Source organism: Petaurus breviceps, unplaced genomic scaffold (genome assembly GCF_028583685.1).
Source record: "Petaurus breviceps papuanus isolate PSGF00001 unplaced genomic scaffold, PetGlider_PUasm1.0 90644, whole genome shotgun sequence".
In the NCBI taxonomy this organism is placed as follows: domain Eukaryota; kingdom Metazoa; phylum Chordata; class Mammalia; order Diprotodontia; family Petauridae; genus Petaurus; species Petaurus breviceps.
In genome coordinates, this window is record NW_027187298.1 from 9,073,520 (window position 1) to 9,090,683 (window position 17,164).

Sequence of the window (17,164 nt, forward strand, 5' to 3'; positions counted from 1 at the left end):
CACACACACACACACACACACACACACACACACACACACACACACACTAGCCGTGTGACCTTAGGCAAGTTACTTAACCCCAATTTCCCTCCAAAAAGCAAAAAACAAAACAAAATAAGGTCGACACAGTGATTTACTCATAACATTACTGATCTGAATATATACTACACACTGTAAAACCCGAGTGTGACCTAAAGTCAATGTTATTTAATTTTCTTATAAGAAAGTTTTGTTGAAGGGGGCAGGTAACAAACCTATATTCAGATCAGTATGATAGTTTATCACATCCTGACAATTCTGTAAAATGATAGTACGAGTATATTATTATCCTTATTTGACTTATTAGAAAATTGAGGCTCAGAATAATTAAGAAACTTTCCTAGGGTCAGACAGCAAGTAAGAGGCAGACTTAGGTTAAAATGAGCTTTTCTAACTCTAGGTCTAGTGTTCCTTGAGTTGATAAAATTAGAAAAGAGCTTTTACATTTGGTCAGGGATTTTTGGTGGCTTTGTTAAAGGTATTTGTGTTTTTTGGACTTGAGAAGAATAAATTTCCAGTGTAGTGAGTTTCATGCTCTCTTCCTTCCCTACTACCTTTATGTCTCAGGCATAGGCTTTATTGACAACTTTAATCTTATGAAATTTCAAGCATATTTCAGGGTGAGGAGAAAAGAGACTTTTTTTCTTCCACCCCCACAATAGAGTCCAAAAGATCAAAGCAGTTGTGAGTACCAGAGAAGTAGTGTTAAAAGCAGAAACCAGGTCAATGGTTTCATTTTTGTTCTTCCTTGGTGTGAAAGTTGCCAGAGTGTTTCTGCCAGCTGGTCCATTTTGATCTTTCAGTTTTGTTAAACACTGAGGATCTGCGTGGGCTCTTCCCCCTCCCCTTTTTAATTAAACAAACTATCAGCCCAGTTCCTTTGCCAAGGAGGCAGCTTTGGAAGCATCTGCTTGGTGATGGCTCTTTTTGTAGGAATGAGTGTGGATGTGTGCCTGTGTTTTGTGTGTTTTATTAGGCTCCTGAGCAGTGGCTATGTCACAAAAAAAAAGTTCACTTTCTATATACTGAAGATAAGAATACACAAACACTTAACTGTTTTAGTTTTACTTTTTAAATTCCCTGAAAATCTGACCAGTCTGCTCCCTGCAAGAAAAGGAGGAAATGTCAGTTTGGATGGTAACAGAAAGTTAATCAGGTTGAACCAATTCCTTCTTTAGGTGAAGACCATCTCCCTCCTAGGAAAGTAAAAGTACCTTTTGATTTACAGCTACCTGTTGATTTTCCACTCACTGGATAGTTAGGCCCCTTTTCTTCACTGATTTCTCTTATTTGTTAGAACACTCCTCTAGTGGAAAAACAGATCTGGGAAGCAATTTATCATAGACTATTTAAGTTAGAAGGGACATTAGATATCATCTAGTTCTACTCCCTAGTTTTATAGAGGAGGAAATAGAGAGCCAGAGAGAAGTAAGAGTTATTGAGTAGGAGAGTTGAGACTCAAATTCCAACTCTTGATTCCTCATCTTTTAGAATTTGAGTGCATTTTTATTCAGATATCTGTCCTGAAAGTGTTACCATTATAAAATTTAGTCTTAATAGTAAGCCTGGGATTATGGGAAGATCACTAGCCAGGTAGGAATTAGGAGGCCTGGCTTCTAGTTTTAACTGCCACTGGCTCAGTACATGACCTGAGGGAAGCCATTAATCTGTCATAACCTCAGGCGGGGATGATAATAATAAAACCTATCTTACTTCACAGTTACTGTGAGAAAATACTTTAATACCTCAAGGATTTATGATTTCTTAGCTGTAGTACTGGCTTCAGTGATATAAACTGCAACCCTTCTTTGAATTGGTAGGGGGTTTTTGAGAAGTTGCTGTGATTGAAAATTTATTACCTAATGACCAAACCTGCTGAGGAATCCCTGAATCAGCTACGCTGCTTCTTCAGTTATAGACACACAGTTCCTCACTAGATCTGTGCCTGAAGCCTTTCCAGCTTGGGTAGGATCTTTGTGCTTTGCTGGAACCCAGAGTCACTTCCACACTATGATGTGAAATTGGGTTAGGATTTTACTGGAGGTTGTGAGGGAATGCATATTTAAAGAACAAAGAAATAAACCTCTTGTCAGAGTATTTAAATACTTTTTAAGGGTAAGGCTTTTTATCTGAAAGTGATCTCTTCCTCCTGGGATCTCTTGAAAGTATTCTTTTCTCTAATCTTCTTTATACATTTAAATTTCCACTTTCTATTAGATTTGTTTCCATATTCAGCATAATGGAAAGGGTATTGAATTTGCAGTCAGAGAAACTTAAGTTCAAAATCTGACACTGCCACTTCTTACCTGTATGACCTTGTACAGTTTTCTTAACCTGTCTTATTTATACAAAATAAAACTGTTGTGGGCTTTGGGCTACTTCATTTGTAAATTGGGAGAGCTGATGTGAATGTTCCCTCCATTGATTCAGGTCACAGCCTATACATGTGTTCAAGTTGTTTCCTGTGATAGAATATAAGTTTCTTGAGGGCAAGGACTATTTCATTTAATGTTTGTATCCTCAGCACCTAATATAGTGCCTAGCATGTAATTGGAGTGATGTATGAATGGGAGATACCTTGTTGCAAAAGATCTTTTTAAGGCAACATTTATTCTAATGAATCAAAACTTTTTTTAAAACAATTTTTTAAAAATGGACAATAAGCAAAGTGGAACCTTGTATTCTTTACATCCTTCAGAGATACTTGTGTGGTGGTAAAGATCTATTATAGACTGCTTGTGAAAGCCTGTCCTTCCTCATCCAGAATGCTCTTAATTCATGCTTATGCTATTCTCATAAAGCTTGTACATAGTTGGGAAAGTAGGCATATAAATTTTTCATTGTTGCCTTAGTACCCTCACCCCTCTTCCGTATTACTGTGGTCTGAGATTTTTTTTCCTACCCCTTTGATATATTTTCTTGGTTTCTTTGTCTCAGGAATCAATCCCTTAACACCCTCACAACTACGTTGCTTCTAATACAGCTCTTGTATGTTGTTGTTATTGACAACAATACTTTAATAATAATAATAGCTAGCATATGGGGAAACTGAGGCAAATAGGAGGTTATGTAAAAAATCCCAGGTCACACACATGAATTTTTTCCTGACTTTGGGCCCAACGTTTCATCCAGTGAACCACTTAGCTTCTTCAAGTATTTCCTGATTTAAGAAGCTTTTAAAACTCCTTTGGTCTCATTAAAAAAATATTTGGTTCGATTTCTGAATCAAATAATTGTAAACAATGGCTGTCATTTAGTACAGAAGTCTTAAACCTGAGCAGCTTGCTGGATCCCAACTGCCTTGGGAACTAAATAAAATGTAATTGTAAAATGTTTAACAAAATAAACAAAAATACAGTACAATATAGATAATGTCAATAGATAATTTGTGGTTTTCTAAGTCAATATACAGCCTTCAGGTATCCCTTTTTATTTAATTTTAACACCAATGATTTAGTATATTCAGTACCGTTTTTACCAGTCAATTACCAAGCATTTATTAGGTGCTCATTATATGGCAGGCACAGGGCTAAATGCTAGAGACACAAAGAAAATCAAAATCACAGTTTTTGCCCTCACAGGACTCACGTTATAATAGAGGACGCAGCCTACAAGAAACACAGTGTAAGTTTACACATATGCAGGGTAAATGGAAGGTACTCGTAAGAAGGAAGAAAGTAGCAGTTGTAAGGGAGAAGGGCTTGGGAAAGGCCTCCTACGGAAGATGAGATTTAAGGGGTCCAGTTGAGGAAGGAGAGCACTCCAGGCCTGGGAGACAGTCAATGAAAAGGCATGGAGTCAGGGAAGGTAGAGTGTCCTGTTCAAAGAATAGCAAGAACGTCAATGTACATTGATTATAGATTGTGTGGAGAGAAGTAAATTTAGGAAGGAGCTATGTTGTAAGCCATGTTTTAAATACCCAGCACACCCTATGCTCAGAAGTTAGAGAAGCAGTTCTTTATTCACTGAACTGTGTGTTTCTCTTCCCCATTTGTTTTTTATATTGGGGATTCATTCCTAAATTAATTTAGTTTCATTTTTTGTCCTTTTAAAAATCTGAAAGTGTTAAATGTTTTACATGGCTCTTATTTCCCATAAAATTGGACATAGTAAAATGTAAAATACAGTTGTATGTTAGTATAAATAACCTTCAGCATATTATCAATAATGACTTGCACTCAAAAAGTGGCATAGAAAATGTATGATCAGAAAAGGAGGTAGACCAGTTGTGTACTAAGAATATGACAGATGAACCTCTACACTGGTATGAGGAAAGCATTCACACATTTGGAGAGAGGTCTCCAAGGGATTGGGTAGGTGCTGTCTCAGGAGTTCATGAGAGGATATGAGCAAGTCTTGGACTACTAGTATGAGAAGATGTGGATGGGCTTTGATTTGTGCTATTGGAAGGGAATACTCACATTGCTGAGATTATGGGCTTAATGAAGTCCTGAAGAACAAAATGTGAATATTGACTCACTTCCTAATTAGGGACTAGTATATGACTATTTTGGAAGGTAATTTATTTATAAGGGAAAGTCCAGAATTCTCAAGGATATTAGGATTCTGTTAAGAGTTATGGCTGTTCGGGGCAGCTAGGTGGTGCAGTGAATAGAGCACCAGCCCTGAAGTCAGGAGGACCTGAGTTCAAATGCGACCTCAAACAATTAACACACTTACTAGCCGTGTGACTTTGGGCAAGTCACTTAACCCCAATTGCCCTCCAAAAAAAAAAAAAAAAGAGTTATGGCTATTAAAGGAGCTTTGCCATACTCCATAACGGACAGGTGTTTCCAGGCCTGGGACTGGCTCATTTTTCCTGGCCTTTTTTGTTTGGTACTTTACACTTAAAAAAGAGAAGGTGGAACATGGAGTGAAGGCAAATGCATTTATTGAACCTGAGGGGCCTATACTTTATGGTTCTATCTTTCTGAACCTTCACTGTTTATAAGACCCTCAGAATTAGGGGAAATACTACAACAAAACAGGATCACTTTCTACTTGAAGCCAAAGGAAAAGGCAAGGAATTCCCAAATTTCCCTTTGGAGGAAACACAAAGGCAGCACTCACACAGGAAAAGGGGGTGTAGGAGCTAGTTATCACCCTATTGATTAGGGAATGTCTAAGAAAAGTGTAGCATATTGATGTAATGGAATATTACTGTGCCATAAAAATGATAAGCACAATGGTAAAATTTATATGAACTATTATAGAATGAAGAAAACAGAGCCAGGAAAACAATATGCACAGTAACTATAGCAATTTAAAGGGAAAGAACAAAAAACAGAAACTGAATGATATATAATTATAATGACCAAGCTTGGCCTCAGCGAAGAAATGAGAAAATGCATCTGCCTTTCCTTTTTTTAGACATGAGTGTAATGTAATGCCAAAAGAAGGCAACTTCCCAGGTTCAAAATACCAGCATAGGTGCTCTCTATTTTATTCAGTAACAAACCCAGAACAGAGAAGATCAAAACATAACATCATTCAAAATACAGTATTTACTAAGTATGATTAAATAATCTCCAAATACTACCCCACCCCAGGACCTTCCAATCATTCAATCAATTACAAAGTCTCTGTTCTAAATACTTCTCCACCCCTAGGCTATACCTTAATTAAGTCCACCACAAAGCCCCTCTTCTCAAATGGAGATTAGTTTCCAAACATAAGTAAAATACATTCATTTGCTCAACCATAGAACACAAAAAGGTCAAAAGTTCCCCACCCCTGGATCACAATTGAATCTACCCCAGAGTTACATCAAGTTTAAACACAGCACTTAATACCCAAATGGAGGTCTTTTCTTCATCTTGACACGAGGCAAGTTCTCAGCAATCTTAGTTCCTGGAGAGACAAGGCTTAGCAAGGCCATAAGATACATTGCCAGTCCCTTCATGAATTTATCCTCTGTCTGTAGAACAGTCCTAGAACCCCTGAACACATTAGCAAAGCCCTCTCCCAGGATTTCTGTAAACATACAACAAGAAAATCCTTCTTCAGGGCTTCTGAACCAACAGAAAGGCTCCCAGACCCCTGCAACAACAGCACTGTCCTTCACCAGTGGACAGTATTCACTCTGTCTGCAGGACAGTCTCCAGACCCCTGCAACAACAGCACTGTCCCTCATCAGTGGACAGTATTCACTCTCTGTCTGCAGGACAGTCTCAGGGCTTCTTAACCAAATGCCAGGTTCCAGGACTTCTTCAACAGGACAGTCTTTCACCAGTGGACAAATCTGGCAAAATAACATCAAAACAGACAGACAAAGTACCAGCAAAACAGCCATGTCTCCTCAGTCCTTGGCAGCTCAGGGGGCAGGTCTCAAAAGTCCAGGACAATTCAAAGCGGCCACCAGCAATTCTCTTAGCCTCTCTCTCTCTCCACGAGGTGCTGCTTCCAAAAAAAAAAGATCTTCCACCTCTCTCTAGTGTCTCTCCAAATCTACATCACCAGCTCCTCCCAGTTCAGGACTTTCTTTTCACATCAACAAGCCCATCCCACAGGTGGGATTAACAAGCTCTGGGTTTTAACACAATCAATTTGAAAACCAAGCCAATACAGGGGAATCTTTAATTGCCATTACTATCACATGAGGGAGAAGGGATATGGGATATTACACAATACCGTCTTATATGGTTAATTTCTTGATTGGTTTTGATAAACTACTATTTTTTTTCTATTTTTAATTTGTTACAAAGAGTGGCTCAGTGGGTTGTAAAGGGAGGAATATAGCAATGAGGGTGATATAAAAAACAAAATATATCAGTAGAAATATGATCTTTAAGAGAACCAAGCATCAAAGGCTGTATGACCTTTGTGGATTCTTGGCCCCTGTTTCAAGTTTATGCTGACCAGTTACCTGATTTAAAAGGTTTAAGGAATTTGAGAGCTAAAACCAAGTACTGGAGTGGAAGTTTCATTTGTATTTCATAAGGAAAGGAGACTTCGGAAGGGAGTATGGATAAAACATGAGACAGTCCCTTACATATTCAGTATCTGGCTAGAAAAAATGTAAGCTTGTATGGATAAAGGGTTCCTTTAGGTCGGCAGTTAGTTAAGAGAAAAGGTTTAGAAAAATTGCAAGAAAATTCAAAAAAAGAATTTAAATAAAATCAGAATGTCACCTTTGAAAATTATTAAGGTTCCATATGATCTTCTCTAGCCCTCACTTCCCAAGTTAAATTGTTCTTTCTCTTAATGGAGTTCCTGTTTTGTATCTATCTGACACACTTACAGACTTTTAGATCTGAAAAGAACCTTAAGGTCTAGTTTAAGCCCTTCTTTTTACAGATGCAGAAACAGAGGACTATTTAATACACATTTCTTTGTACTGTACATATTGGTCTAAGCTTCATAAGGACTAGGTATCGTTTTATCTTACTTAGGGCCTCTTCTATACTCTGGGTAGTTGGCAAATGTTCACTGAATTGACAAGAGATTGAAAGGACAGTAGGGGGGGACAATAGACTATGACATCAACACAGTGACCTTATTGTTGGTGACTACTAGCTGAATCTGTCTGTACATTTTTGCTATTAAGTGACGTTTCTAATTGACTAACTGTATTCAACCTGTGGAAATATAGACCCCCCTAACATCAGATATGTACAGATAAAATGGGACAGCTGGAGAGATCCAAAAGGAGAGAAGTTTATTTTTTTTAAGTTTGCTTATTCTCTGCTGCTAGTTGCAAATCCATAACTCAGAGCAGTTATTACTATTAGTTCACATTAATAATAGTAATAATGTGTCTTTATGTTGCACTTTGTACTTTCCACTGTACCTCTCTTGGTTAGAAGCCACAGCAGAAGAAGGAGTAAAGTTCACTGCTTGCTTGGAGCAATAAAAAAATATATTTTGGTTCTGTTTACCAGGGACAATTTAATTCTTCTCTTGGATCATAAAAATTTTATTACTTATAAATTGAAGTTAGAGGCTGTCAGGGCACCGGAGATGTGCAGTAATCTTTTGGCATTGGGTTTTTTCCTCTCAGCCAGACCCGGAGGAAGGATGCTCTCAAATTGCGCGCCTGAGGCTGTCTTTGCAGCCCTTAACTAATAATCTGAAAGGGATGCAAAGTCAGGCTTTCATTTGGCATTGAGCTATGCCAAGATGGAGCGTCTGAACTCCTCTCTACTTACCCTCTGGCTTTAAGTGGAAGCAAGAGTGTAGTACTTTCCTGGGCTTTGAAGTTCTCTCTCATGTCACACCATACTATGGTGTTGGATACAGATTAATGACAAAGTTAGTGTCCAGTAACATGAAAGGATAATCAGTAAACTAAAGGATCTATTTATAGATCTGAACATCCTGAAGATAACAATGTGTATACAGTATAGCACTTTTAAGATTTACAAGTGTTTTTAAGGTTCTTGAGGGCAAGAACTGTTATATTTTTATTTGTATTCTCAAGGCCTAGCAATAGTGGCAGACACTGTGTTATCTGCCTTACAAAATATTCTCCCTCACGACAACCTTGGTTGGTAGGTGCTAATATAATCCCTATTTCCCCAGTTGAGGAAAGTGAGGCAGACAGAGGGTACATGACTTGCCTAGGGTCAACAGCTAATAAGTGTCTGAAGCAGGATTTGAACTCATCTTCATGACCTGAGTCTAGTGTTCTGTCTGCTGCACCAGCTACCTGCCTTACTAAATACTTGTTTGAACGCAACAGCCTTATAACCTCCTGGTGAAGTAGCTAGTACAAATATTATCATGGCCATTTTATAGATGAAGAAACTGAAGCTTGGAAAGTTTAAGTGACTTGCCTAAAGCATATAATTGCTAGTAAGTACTGGAGCTGGGGCTTTGAATCCAAGTCCCCTGATTCCTGAGTCCCATGTATTAGATACCTGGTATCTATCACCACCCACCTCCAACCATGGCATACTCTCCACATCAGAAAACCAAGGACAAGCTTAGCTATGCCCACATTTCAGAAAATCTGTATCAAATAGAATCAGATGTACAGTTATCATGTTATATGAGTTTACTTGCAGAAAACAGTATTAAATTTTGTTGTCATCCCCCTTCCTCCCCTCACTTCAGTTGATTTCCAAGTAGTTGCTGCCTTCCTCCCTGACTCTCCTGCCAGTGGCAAGTGATGGCAGTGTCCAGGAATCTGAAGGTGATAATGGTGGGCCAAATATAGTAAGATGACATTTAATAGGGAAAAATGTAAAGTTTTATACTTGGATTAAAAAAATCAACTTCATAAGTATCAGATTTGGGGAAAGGAAGGGCAAGGCTAGCCTATATTGTTCAGTGTATTATCTCTACTAGCAAACATTATGTATGACATGGTTACCAAAAAAAAGCTGAACGCTTTTGTAGCTTACATTGAGAGCTATGATATCCAGAAAGGAGGATGTAATCATTCCCCTCTTAGGTAGTTACAGAATGGAAAGAGTCCTGGAGGAACACTGTGTCCTTGTGGATTAGGCAAGACTTGGGTTTACTTCTGAAGCTTAGTAGTTTTGTGGCAGTGGGCAGTTCACTTGAAACTGTCAACCTCAGTTTTTTCTAGTATATAAAATGGGGGTAATACTGCATTCCAAAGGAAGATCCATTTTGATGGCCAAAAGCTGCCCAAGTAACTTGGTCTTTACTGGCTAGAGCTCTTTCTCAAACCAAGCCTTAAACCTTTTTCACTTTTGGTGCTCATAGACTGGACAATAGGTCCCTGCCCAAGCACCACTTAAAGGATATTTTTTGACCTATGCAGGTTCAGAGTGAATGTCAAGAGTAGCTGTTTCTCTTTTGGCCAGATGCTCTGAGGGTCTTCCCCTTCCAGTTTGATTTTTTTTTTTTATTAAAGGCCCCATCCCTTGACTCACTTCTTAAAGAAGCCTATTCACTAAACGGCCAGCCTTTTACCTCACTCAAAGTGAGAACCTGAAAAGACCTTAGCCTAAAAGGGCCAGAGTCTCCCATTGCATCCTGAGCCATCTTCAGTTGGTCTGATGAATATCTGGTCACTGGACCCAGATGGCTCTGGAGGAGAAAGTGAGGCTGGTGACCTTGCACAGCCCTCCCTCACTCAAATCAAAGTCAACTGCAAGTCATGTCATCATCTCCCTGATGTCATGGTCTTCTTCAAGAATGAAGGACAAGCACCACAGCAAGTGTTTTAGAAGCTCTTAAGGAATGTAGCTTAATAGGGCAAGAATGGGCGCTATAAATGCCTTGAATAGGTAAATCTAAATTTCTGTCACTACTATTTCTACCAAATTTTCTAAATGAAATCAAGATATATCTGCCATCTTAGTGTAATTTGCCATTTTGGCAGATTCTTGGGGGGCAGGGTCTAACTCCCTGGATAGATAGTGACTTAAAGTCCAAAGCATACCTCCCTATAATTCCCTTTACCAGAGGTGAAAGGATATGGGTGGAGCTTAGGAGTGTAAGTCACTGTCCAGGCATCAGGCCTCTCTACTCTAGTCTATTCACCCTAAAGGTGGGTAACATTTGCAAATTCAGCAGACTTTTAATATTTGTCAGCCTTTTCAATCTGTTCACCAATTCCTTTAAGCTTAGTGTCCATATTAAATGTTTAAGGTTATTTTTTTTTGAGTCATGGTTGATATAGACTACCCTGCAGGCATTTTAGGGACATGATAAATGTTGAGTTGTTTAAGTCTAGGGCAGATTGTCCCAGGTATCATTTCTTAAATGGTACTCATTATTTGATCATTCATTTGGCAGTACTGACAGTCTGTGTATCATTATATACCTTTCCTATATTTTCCAGTGGACTGGCTCTACTTTGAAAAGTAATTTGTCTGAGGAGTTTATATGAATCAGTTTGTAAGTGTATTTTCAAATTTGACCAAAATAGGTCATATGGTGGGGGTATTCAATTATCTTGAATATCTTATTTGAGGTACCATGATATGAATAAAGGTATGAAATATCTTTAAAATGTTTTACATTTTTTTAAAAGTTAAATTATGTAAGTTTTGCAGAATTCTCATTTTAAGGTTACTCCATAGAGAGGAGAAAATTGTTGAAAGTTTTTACTTTTGAAAGCAGATTATAATTTTCATGTATATATATATGTATATGTGAAGAGTAGCATAAATATACTGCTGACTATACACTATTCTCTCTTTCCTAATCTCAGCCCTCTCATTTGGTATCCTTTATAAAATCAGTGTTTCCCTTACATCTAAAGTATTCTCCCTCTTCACCTCTTTCTCTTGGCTTCCACCAAGATTCAGCTTAAATGCTAACTCTTAGAGTAGACCTTCCCAAGTCTTCATAGTTAGCCTCTATTATCCACCCCTCCTTCCCTTCCCTCCCTTCTTCTCCCTCCCCACCCTAATCAACCTAGATGTGTATGTGCCATCTCCCATCCTCCTGGACAGGACAATTACAGCGTTCCTCTTTGTCTCACTAGAGGCCACATAACTTAGGTCAGTGGTTCTTTTAAATGTCGGTGAACCCCTTTGGCAGTCTGGTGAAGCACGCATAGGATATTTTTTCAGAATATTTTTTAATGCATAAAATAAAGGATTACAAAGGAAAACCAACCTAGGCAGCTAGTTTGTCCAGTAGTTAGAGCTGTTAGACCTGGAACCAGGAACAACTGAGTTTAAATCCAGCCTCAGACACTTAGAAGTTCTGTGACCTTGAACAAGTCATTTAACTGCTACTGTTTCCTCATCTGTAAATTGGGGATAATAGCAGAGTCATTGTAAAGATAGAATGAGACAGTATTTTGTAAAGTGTTTTGCAAATCTTAAGGTTATATATGTTTATGTGTGTAAGATATGTAATATATGTGCTAGTTATTAATACATACAGTTATCAAAAAAAATTTCTGCATGTGTCCTAGGTTAAGAATTTGTGGCTTAATGGTTAGCTGGCCTTGGAGACAGGAAAATTTGAGTTCAAGGCCTGCCTCTGACAGGTACTGGCTGTGTGGCCATAGGACGGTCCCTTAATCTCCCAGTGTTCTAATAACTTGAAAACTAAAAACTGCAGAGAATATACCTACTTACTTGTATTAAGAGAAGGTGTTTACTCACCTAGGAGTTTCCTATACCTTTTGCTTCACAGGGCCAGTTTCTAGCAAAGTGCCTTGCCTCTTACTAAGCTCTTAAAATGCAGGTTGAAATGAATTGGTGGTGTGTGCACCCCAAAACTGTGTGCAACAGAGATCCTTACCCAAATAATACTCAGAGGCTTCTCAAGGTAGGAAGCAGAAAAGGATGGTTTATTACGATCTCAAGAAAGGGCCACCCTCCTGACAAATGGTCAGGGAGGAGATGCAGTTTGCAAAAGGAAATGGCGAAGTTATAAAGCCCTAAGGCGGAATTCTCCCCCACCCCTTTTCTGACCCTTTTCTTACATTGGTTAGAAGTCAGGTTCACAATCTAAGTGCAGCAATCTACCTAAAGTACTGGAACAAGGAAACAGTAGACCACTCAGTGTACATTGGAGAAAGCACTTCTGTCCTGATTTGGCATATCTTATGCTGAGGTGTCACTGAGGAGAGGGGTGACTCCCTAGCGCTCTGTGTTCTGAGTCCTTGTCAATCATATGATTTCTGGTAAAGGGGAACTTGGGCCTGTTTCCCATGGAAAGCCTTATTAGATTTTAGAGTATAGTCTGAAAAGTTTTCATTTCTTTCACTCAGTGGAGATATTAGAAAATCTGTCTGTAAAGGTATTTCACCTCCTAATGAAACTTGGTGGGAAAGCTTCGGAATTAGTTGGAGGACATTGGGGCAGCAGGTTTGGGAGGTTCTTCCATCTATTATTTACAATGCAATTTGTAATACAAAATGTAGCTTTGGAGGCAGTTGGGCACTTTTACCTTTATGCTAATTCATCCTTGAGATTCTGGAACCTTTCTAAATTTGTTTATTGAGAGATTGATAAGCTTTCTTCCTTCCCTCTTCTTTGTCTAGAAGTGATGAACTATGATAACTCTGGAAATATTGTCCAAAACAACCAATCAAGTTGTTTGTTTTGCTTACTTGTCCTTCTTAGTTAGAAGGGAGGTTTCTTTTGGGAAGTGGGAAAGATGAAAATGAGTCATTAGAAAGTGACAGTGATATAAGGAAGGAAAAATACCAATAAAACATTTGGTAAAAATGAAATAGAGATTTTGAAGATGAATAGAAATGGAAACAGATGGTATAAATTAGATTGAGAATTGAGCAATCATTCAACATATTTATTAAGCACATACTGTATGCCTCGGTTGGAAATAGAAATACAAAGAATGAAACTACATTCTAATCTGAGGATGCAGATAACTGGGTCTGAGAGTGTTTTTTAGCTGAGGCTTTGCAAGTTTACAATATTGAAGTTAGAACAGTTAGTGGAGCCAGCTTCCAGACCAGATATGAATGTGCACTCTCCCAGGATAGTTTGATCATGGCAGTCACCTCCCTTTTAGTGGGGAGAATGGGGCAGGGCTCTTCAGTTGCTTTGTACCTTCTAACCAGTCTATCTTCTCTTATTCTGCACATGTGAATTGTAAAATCACACAGAATGTTAGAACTGGAAGGATTCCAGATTTTGTGTGTGTGTGTGTTTGTAGTGAAATTTGCAGACACCTTTTCAGAAACCTATTTCCCTCTCCCCATAATTGAAGCAAATGCTTAAAGGGAGTTGTCTTGGTTAATGAAAATAAAGTTGTAACTTTTTTTTAGAAGACTCCTGAACTATGTCCACATACCGTAATTTAAACTAGTCCCCTTATTTTTTAGATTAGAAAATTTGTGGTCCAGAATTTAGGGATCTACCCAGTGTTCACAGAGCTAGTAAGTGATTCAGAAAGGTAAGCCAGGTGTTCTGAATTCCAAGTTCCATTGCTTTTTCCCTTTCACCATGTGTTTGAACACAGAAGTAATAAGTCATGATTATTCTTTAAAAACATTTTTAACCTCCCTTAAGGTGGTTTTTTCATGAGTTATTTTTGAAATACCTGTTTTAGAACTCAGCATCTCACAGCACCTATGATCTCAGAAAGGTTTAAGTCGCTCAAATCCAAGAGTCTTCTCATTATTAAATCTAGTGTTCTTTCCATTGTACCATGGTGCCTCTCATTAGCAGCCAAACCATTTGGAGAAGTATCCTATTATTGAGTCCTGAAATAAACCAAAGTCATGAATTGAGGAATAAAGTGTCTTTAATGGAGATAACTGCATAACAGATCAGTCACCCTGGGGGTTGTCCCATGGGTGCAGAGCACAATGGATTTCCCAAACCAGAGACCTATGAAAAGGTTTTTTTTTATACTTTTAAGGAAGGGTCAGGGAGGCAGTAGTATGAGGTAGCAAGGCCTAGTCATGAGACCCCAGTCACCATTGGCAGTCTGGACAAGGAAAACCTCTTCATTCTGGCTGTTTATCCCAACAGAAGGAAGCAAAGACACTAGATGCTGAGATCCAGTTTAAATTAGGTTCTTTTACAAGGTAAAATCTCTATGTGTATGTGGGGGACTTAGGGTGAGGTTCAGCCCAGTCTAAAGGAGAGAAAATAGGAATGTTAAGGATATTACTAAAATTCTGACATTTACAAGGATCATTTAAGGGAGTGGCATGTGTCATTACACTTGGTATTAATAATTTATGTCAGTGCTTTATTTGAAGATTAATAGTATGCAATATTATCAGGAAGATGCTTCAGAGTGAAATTTTAAAGTTTACGGTAGTTAAGGATTATTACTGATAAGCCATTCGGAGTCCTGACCATTCTGTATTGGAAATAACACATAAATGACTATTGGTAGGATAACCTTACAAAAGAGTTCAAGAGTTCATATTATCTGTATTTTTTATCAGTCAGGTTTTGAATGCAAGTTGTATTTTTCTTACCTAATGGTCTTTAAGTTTTGGAAGATAACCTACATACGATTGTGATACTTTTATTATATTCTCTCTTTGAAAAAGACAATGAATGAGATTAACTTTTGTTTATTTGTTTTTTAGATTCAGAATATGAACAACATAATTTCTTTCCCTTTGGACAGTTTGCTGAAAGGAGACCTGAAAGGAGTAAAGGGGGTATGTCAGCTTTATATTTTTAATTGTTAATTAGTATTTTTTCACATGATCTAGCATTAAGGAAAATATTATCCTGTTAAGGCAGGCAGCTCATATTCATTATATTTTTAATATAGGGGTGTGGAGAATGGGAGAGACAAGATGACCATCTGTTCTCCACATTTGTTTTTATTTGCTATCTTACTAGCATTATGAGCCAAAAGAATGGGCACTCTTGATCTTTATAGTTTCGGCCTGGCATGTATAAACATACAATGGGTACTAGGAGGGGAGAGGATGATATGTTTATAGAAAGTAATAAATAGCTTCAGTAAGGATTTTAGAGTCATAAACCACACTTGGGACCTTTGGGATTTGGTAGTGTCTGCTATTACCCTGGGCATTTCCATAGCTGTAGTCTGATATGTGAGCCAGCTAGACAAAACTTTCTTCTTGCTTTCAGTTGGGGGTGGGCAAGGAAATGGAAAGGATAAAAAGAAAGGAGGAAGAAGAGAAGGAGTTGGCCACATCTAGTATCCTAATGGACTAGAATATTCCCATTCATTGGTTGGTAGAATTATTATTCAACTTCAAGCTGGCCAACAAACAATTAAAACCTGATTGCTCAATCAGCCAATGAATCAGGGAAAAAAGGAATGGCCTCCTCAACACATTTTTATATGTTTTATAATTATTTCTGGGGTCTCATTGTTATACCATTCCTGCATATGGCACTGACTAAAGTCTGTCAGGGAGAACTGATCTCAGATTTCTGGTTGGTGTGCCGCTTATCTCTTACAAGAAGAATGTGAATTCCTGTACAGTAATGCAGTCTTGAAAAACCTGCATTTTTGAGGCATAAACTGGTTTAATTTAAAAATCTTCCAAATTATATATGTCCTTAGAATGACATATTTCTCGTTTTGACATGTTAATTTTAAACATCAAGCTCTGAATGGTTTCCAGAATGTGCAGATGGGTAAGGATCAGGGTTATATCAGGTTGAGAAATCGCAGATAAATTATTTTTACAAACAAAGATTTAATTCAGTCAAAATGGAGACCTAGCAAGAAAGAAAAGATTATAGCTTCATTTATTTTAGGGATTGCCCACTCTTTACTAGCCCCTGATCTGAATGAAAGTTAAAGGCACTGCTCTCAATCATGCAAATGTAGTCAGTTGTAAAGACCTCACAGCTAGCTATTTCATAGTGTTCATTACAACTCAACTCACCCCAGACCTTTGGGAAATAATTGTCAAGGCCCCCATTCAGGAGGCACAGACAAGAAGACTGTTGGGATCATTTAGTGGATAGGTTAACCATCTAGTAATTTTTTTTCCTAGTCAGTAGAGGATGCAGTGAGCAAACAGATAATTGCTGTTTCCTGTTTTGGGTGAATCATTCTATACTTAAGGCCACTTCTTAGTCTTGACTCTATGTCTATCACATACATCTTCTTTGTGGGCTTTTCATATAAAAAGATAGATAGATAGATAGATAGTAAAAAGATAGAAAAACAAATCATAGCAGTGATTTAAACTGAAAATTCATTTAATTAGCTTTCTGAAAGTAAAATGGTTCAATAATTTAGAATGATATATAGATGGATAAATGTATCTGTACAGATATATGTGCATATTCAAAAGGATGCTGGGTCATTTCTTTTTTTTGTTTCTAAGCAATCGGGGTTAAGTAACTTGCTCAAGGTTACACGGCCAGTTATTTCTGGGTGTGGTACTGAGTATCGGAGCCCAGATTTGATCCCCAGGTCATCCCAACCCTGGAGCTGGTGCTTTTACTCACTAAGCCACCTGGCCACCCCTAAGCAATTGGGGTTAAGTAACTTGTTCAAGGTTACACGGCCAGGTGTTTCTGGGTGGGTGCTAAGTGTCTGAGCCCAAGTGTCTGAGCCCGGTATTCCATCTCCAGGTCATCCCGACACTGGAGCCAGTGCTCTTACTCGCTGTGCTACCTGGCCGCCCCTGGGTCATTTCTTTAGAGAAAGGAGTAGACCCATTTTTAACAGCATCACCTCTTATCTACTTAAGAACATATGCTTTAGGTAGATTCATTGTAGTTTATGAAATCTCATATAGCTCATAATAATTATTTTTTAAAGT

The 17,164-nt window shown here is 38.1% G+C and overlaps 1 protein-coding gene across 2 annotated transcripts in view; it reads left to right on the plus strand.

The window, feature by feature from the left end:
• The window catches only part of ASAP2 (ArfGAP with SH3 domain, ankyrin repeat and PH domain 2), a 258,558-nt gene that overhangs the window by 122,636 nt on the left and 118,758 nt on the right, over positions 1–17,164 (plus strand). For both annotated transcript variants that reach the window (XM_069064804.1, XM_069064803.1), the window contains exon 4: positions 14,990–15,064. In XM_069064804.1, the coding sequence (XP_068920905.1) occupies positions 14,990–15,064 (75 nt within the window). The remainder of the gene's footprint in view (positions 1–14,989; positions 15,065–17,164) is intronic.